At 37.7% G+C, this 6,670-nt stretch overlaps 1 protein-coding gene across 1 annotated transcript; it reads right to left on the bottom strand.

Moving 5' to 3' along the window:
- Positions 1-570: 570 nt before the first annotated feature.
- On the bottom strand, positions 571-1,536 carry LOC141542418 (olfactory receptor 10AC1-like). The gene has a single exon (XM_074266802.1). It carries the CDS (start codon positions 1,534-1,536, stop codon positions 571-573), a length of 966 nt encoding a protein of 321 aa, XP_074122903.1.
- Between the last annotated feature and the right edge of the window lie 5,134 nt (positions 1,537-6,670).

The raw sequence follows: 6,670 nt of genomic DNA, 5'->3' as shown, positions 1-6,670 counted from the left end.
TTGATAGTCTTCAGCTCTCAACATTTAATACCGAAAAAGTAAATCTTTCATTCAGTTTGAAGGTGAGGCTTTAATGACTTGAAGATCAGTTGGTATACGTCACTTACATATCAAAAATTTAACTCAGAAAACTTATCTCCTCCAGGAAAACTAGGCTCATTCATCTAACCTCCTTCTATTGTCTACCCTAATCTTCCTTTACCTTCTCATATCTATCCTTCCTTTCCTGCCCCCACATACATTCCTTCAACCAGAATATCATGGATCTAAAATAAAATCATTTGCATGTTTTGGACTTTGTAAACATTTGTTATATATATGTACATTGTGTCCTATTTCTTGTGAGGAGAAATCTTTAGTCAGTTTTCTACATTAACATGAGAGGGAAGGACAGAGGATCCATCATTCAGCAGTAAATTTTCTGGGAAGGGAGAATTGAGCCCATTCCTTTCCCAGTCCTGAACACTAAGTGCTATTGACTATTTAAGAGAGCAAGACTGGAAGAGGGACAATGTCTTCATCTCCCCACTCCAGGATCCATTGCTTCTCCTTAGATTGGGAGGGCACGGGTCACCCGGTCACCAAGGAGTGGCCATCTCCTTTCAAACTCAGTACCCTGTGTATGGCTGTGGTGACTTCTCGATTGCGGAAACTGTAGATGAGTGGGTAGAGGAGGGGTGTCACATTAGTATAGACGAGTGCCAGCGTCCGGTCCCGCTTTGGGGCATAGCTGGTCTTAGGCCGTGCGTACATGAAGGAAGCGCAGCCATAGTGCAGTAGGGTAACTGCCAGGTGGGAGACACACGTGGATGCAGCCTTCCTGCGGCCCCCAGATGAATGCAGACGTCGCAGGGCACCCACGATGGCACCATAGGAAGTCAGAATCAGGAAAGAGGGCACCAGTAATAATATAATGCAGGCCCCAAGGAGGGGCAGTTCTTCTATGTAGCTCCTGGTACAGGCAAGGTGCAGCAGGGCAGTAATGTCACAGAAGAAGTGAATCAACAAGTGGGAGCCACAAAAGGGCAGTTGGAAGACAGCCACTGTGAGAAACAGGGAGACCACCAGTCCCCCCAGACAGCAGCTTATAGCCAGCCTCCCACAGAGCCCTGAAGTCATCAAGACAGGGTAACGTAGAGGGTGGCAGATGGCCACATAGCGGTCATAGGCCATAGCTGCCAGCAGGAAGCACTCAGCTCCTCCAAGGGCCACAAACATCTGCATTTGCACTGCACAGCCCACAAAGGAGATGGGGCTGCCCCTCTCCTGGGCCCTGGCCAGGTCGGCCAGGCAGCGGGGCACTACTACCAGTGTGTAGCAGAGCTCAATAGCTGACAGCTGGCACAGGAAGAGCAGCATTGGGGGGCGAGTGGTCACTGAGGCCACAGACACAAGGATGATCAGGTTTCCACTCAGGGTGGCCAGATGTATGATTAACAGAAGCACAAAGAGGAAAGGCTGTAGGCGAGGAAATTCAGAAAAGCCTTGCAGATAGAAGCCAGGAGACATCTCTGTGCCATTCCATGCACCCTCCATGAACTGCAGCTGGTAGCAGAGGTGCCTATGGGGAAAGAGGAGGATGCTAGTTTGGAGAACATGATCAGGGTAAACATCACTGGACTTGGAGTTAAATGACTTGGACTTGAATCCTTGCTCTGCCTCTTAGAAGCTGTGTGACATTGGACAAGTTACTTGTCCTTGGGTCTCAGTTTCCACATTTGTAAAGTGGAGAGGTTTTCTACTAAATGCTTTCTGAGGCTCATTCCAGCTCTAAATTTAGTAATTCTGTAGTTGTTACCACTGGAGGAAAGCAGTGAGAGAAGGGAAGAAAAATGAAAGGAAATCTGTAGGAAGAATTTCCTGAGGGAAAAACATTGAACATACAGCAATTTAGTGAGAGCAAGTATGGTGTAGTAGAAAGGGCCTCCTGAACCTGAAGTCTGACCCTTACTAGCTATGTGATAAGGAACAACTAATTTACTTTTTATGATTGAGTTTATCTTTCAAAGAGAGATAATGATAGGTAGCATAAAGCATTTTATATACTGACTTTTACCATAATCTTGTTGAAATAGGTGCTACAATTATTCCCATTTTACAGTTGAGTAAACTGAGTCTGAGAGCAGTTATGTGTTTTACCTAGAGTTACATAGCTAATAAGTGTCGGAGGCAGGATCTAATCTGCCTCCAACTCCAGTGATTTATGCACTAGCTATCTGACTCCCCAAAACACACATTATCTCAAAAAAATTGGTGAGTCTCAAGTAATGTATAAAATGAGCCTCTTCTATGAAGCCTTCCTAGATTGAATACCCAGAACATTGCATTTGGAGTCAAATGATTTAGTTTGAAGTCCCCTTGAAGATGCTTAATAGCTGTGTGATCCCTTCCAGCTATAGATCTCTACTCCATTCTATTTAAGCATTTTCTTAATCCATTCCTCTTTTGCCCCCTTCCATTACCATAATCTTGACTCTTAGTCCTAAAACATACACCTGACCTGTGCAAAGATTTCTTTAAAAAAAAAAAAAAACAACTATCCTTTATATAATACTTTATTTTTCCCAGTTACACATAAAACTTTTTTACATTTGTTTTTAAAACTTGGAGTTCCAGATTCTTTCTCTTCCTCCTTCCCCATCCCCACCCACATTGAAAAGGAACATGTGAAATTATGCAAAACATTTTTATAAAAGTCACGTTGTGAAAGAAACCATAGGTTTCTTCCCCCCCAAAAAAAATCTCTCAAGAAAAATAAAATTAAAAAAAGTATGCTTCACTCTGCATTCAGACCCAATTAGTTCTTTCTTTGGAAATGGATAGCATTTTTAATTATAAGCTCTTCAGAGAAGTCTTGGATCATTGTAATGCTGAGAATAGCAAAGTCATTCACAGTTTTTCATCCTACAACATTGCTATTACTTTGTATACAGTACATTTCACTTTGTAGGAGCTCATGGGGGACTTTTCAGGTTTTTCTGAGTGCCTCCTGTTCATCATTTCTTATAGAACAACAAGATTCCATCATAATTACATACTATAACTTATTCAGTTCATTCCCCAATTGATGCAAATCTCCACAATGTCTAATTCTTTTCCCTGATAAAAGAAGTGCTATAAATATCTGTGCAAACATTTCATCTTCCGTTCATGGTCTGGGTTAATATTTCTGCTTGTTTTGTTTTCTACATTTATGGTCATGTCAGCAATTCAAAGATCATGGGTCATATTTTTATCACTTTTACTCCTAATTTCTAGCCTGTTTGACCTAGGACTGAGCTATTCTTTTTGTTTATTTTACTAATCACAGAATCACATAAATTTAATGCTATAGGAGATTTCAACCCCTGTTCCCCATTTCACAGATGAAGAATAGTAAATAATAAAATAGTAAACTTGGGTCACATGTTTATTAAGGGTCAAGCCAAGATTAAAACCCAAGTACTCTGCTTGATTAAAATAGAGCATTGTTCTTTCTAATGGCAGACACTGTCTGGACTGGTGTATCAGGAATAGCATTAATGTTTCTGACATTTTAATTTGGAATCAAATGGTATATATATATATGTGTGTGTGTATATATATATATATGCACATATATATATATATTTATCACTTTTACAAATCTTAAATTGCTTTATAATTATTAGATTATTATTTAATTAAAATAATCATTTAATAGTGTTTCAGGTAAAGCTATTAAGAGAGTAGATAATGTAAATATCTGGATATACCATTCAAATCAGTAGATTCTAAATTTGAAAGAAGAATATATTATTTTTGTAGAGGCTGATTTGCAGAATCCCAAAATATCAGAAGTAGAAGGTACCTTTGACATCATCTATTCCAACCCATGCCAGAGCAAGAAATCCCTTGAAAACATTTCTTACAAATGGTTCTATATCCCCCACTAAAGACTTCTAGGGATAAGGAAATCACTTCCTATTCATTCTATTTTTATATAGCATTTGGAAAACCCTGATAGTATTATAGGTAGGTTTTACTGAGCATAAGTGCATGACTGAAGAAGCTATTATGTAAAAGGTAATATAAATCTGGCCAAACCACTGGGAAAAAAAAAGAATTTAAAAAATTTGTTGATGAAGACAATGATGGGAAGAACCAAGGTGATAATGTGTGCATGTTCAGTTGCTGTTTTTTATAGTGAGAGACCAATAACTTCCTTCTCCTTATCTTTTTTGATTGAACTTACACTGAATTTATTATTATGAACTATTGAAATATCAAAGCAATGTGAGAAATGTAATCTGTCCATTAAGTTAACCACGACAATCACAGAAACCTAGAATGAAAGGTTTGGAAGGGATTTTAGAGAGATCTTCTATTTAAATTCTCTACCTAATGTGGACATCACTTCTTATAGTACACTTGATAGATGATTATCTTGTCTCTGCTTGAAGACTTCTAAGAATGACTCTCTCATTACTTCACCGACCAGCCTTTATTATTTTAGATAGTTCTAATTGTTAGGAAGTATTTTTAAAATTTTCTCCCTTTGAATTGAAATCTGCCTCTTTCTAATTTCCATTCATTGTTCCTAGTATTGTCCTTTGGGACCAAGTAAAACAAACACAAGCTATCTTCCTTATGACCATTCTTCAAATACTGAAGACAGTTATTGGATCTATTCTGTTTATTTTTCTTCAGGCAAAACATCATCAGTTCTTTCAACTGATTCCCATATGGCATAATGTTGAAGCCTTTCACCATCATGATATCCTTTACCCTTGTCAATATATTCCCTTAAATTTCCTTCCTCAAACTGAACCCATTACTCAAGATGTGGTCTGACCAGAACACAGCTCAGCAAGACTTTCACTTCTCCTTTCTATACACAGAAAACACTTGTGATCAGTAAGAGATGGCATTAAGAATATGAATAATAATACAATGTAATTTATCAAAAGAGAAATTTAGTGAGCGCAATAATTTTTTATACTACATAAAACCACAAAACAAAACATAACCATATAATTGCACTATCTAAATAATTGGAGAGAAGACTTTCTTCCCCTACCTGTTTACATTTCTTATCTGTAAAGGGTGGTGGTTATTAATAAGCAGTAAAAACATATTGTTATGTTCTACCCTTGAGGGGAGAGGATGGTCATAAAAATGATAAGATCTAAAACTATCAACTAACTTATTTTCATTCTCGTCAGAGAAATTTCTAAAAGAAGGGAATACTGACCTAACTCCCCCCCATGTCCCAATCATGGGTTGAATAATCTTCCTTTTCATTATGGAGCATAAAATTATGGGATAATTCTCCATAACTTCCAATTATGCCCCACATTCCTTCTTTCTTACCCCACATTTTCACATGACATCCTACCTCATTCACTCTCTCTCTCCTCATCTGCATACCCATTTATAAGCCTAGCACTACTCTGAAGGGTTTAAAGTATTTTTCAATCATTTAAAGTTATGTCCAACTCTTTATGACCCTAATGGGTTTTTCTTGATAAAGACATTAGAGTAGTTTGTAATTTCCTTCTCCAGCTCATTTTTACAGATGAAAGAATTAAGGCAAATAGTTAAAAACTTGGCCAAGATCACACAGTCAATAAGTGTCTGAGGTCAAATTTGAACTCAAGAAGATGAATAGCCCTAATTTCAGGCCCAGAACTCTATTCATTGGTCTAGCTGACCTAACTATTTTTAGAGCAAAATATAAAAGATAATAATAATGAGATACAGCACAGATGTAATGGCTAGAGAACTTCTTTGGGAGCTTAAGTTCAAGGCAAGTCTCTGACATACTGTTCATGTGTTTGTTCCTGGGCAGGTCACTTAGACTCTGTGTTCCAGGCAATTCCCTAAAAATATAAGTGGCAAATCTAGTGTGTTGGTAGAGGAAGTTCCTCACTGGAAGCTTCATTCACAAATCTGGTATAATAAATGACAAAAAATAATAAAATAATGTTATATTTATATAGAACTTAAGCTATACTGAGCACATTCTTTACACCTGCCTTTAAGGGAGAAAATACAAGTATATCTGTTCTCACCTTATAGGTAGAAAAACTGCAGCTCTAAGGTTAAAGTAGCCCTTATTAGTGTTGGAACTCTCAGACTCAGACTTTCTAATTTCAATATTCCTGGATGTTCTTTCCATATAGATTCATCATGGAATTTTTGTTCTTTGAAATCACTAGTCCATATACCCAGCCATGTCCTTATACACCATAACCCAGGAGCCCTTCTACACTGCCCTCTGGCTGCTCATTTGTTTTTTCTCAGATACTCCTGCTCAAATCTTCCTCCTTTTTCTCTCTTATTAGGTATAGAAAAATACCCATGCAGCTTTTCTTTCTGTATTTTTGCTTAAGCATAGACATGAATGCTTTTTCTTATACATTTTGTCAGTTTGCTCAGCTTGAAATGAGACCCCCCCTTGCAGTTCTCAGAAGCCTTCCTACAGAACTTTTTTTGGAATGGCGGTAAAAGTGACTATTAACCTCCTGACACTTGGGTATTTGTAACGACAACATTTTTCACTTAGGTCAACAATTTCATCCTCAATTTTCTTTAAGTTTTCTTAAGACTCAGAAGCACTTGTCCTGATGATTTATTGACAACTTGCTTTTTAATTATGGCTAAGAATGCTGGTACATTTCATTATCATTTCATGTGCTTTTCTAAAAGG

Source organism: Sminthopsis crassicaudata, chromosome 5 (assembly GCF_048593235.1).
Source record: "Sminthopsis crassicaudata isolate SCR6 chromosome 5, ASM4859323v1, whole genome shotgun sequence".
NCBI classification, from domain to species: domain Eukaryota; kingdom Metazoa; phylum Chordata; class Mammalia; order Dasyuromorphia; family Dasyuridae; genus Sminthopsis; species Sminthopsis crassicaudata.
The sequence above is the reverse complement of the archived record's forward strand: the minus strand, read 5'-3'. Positions and strand labels throughout refer to the sequence as shown.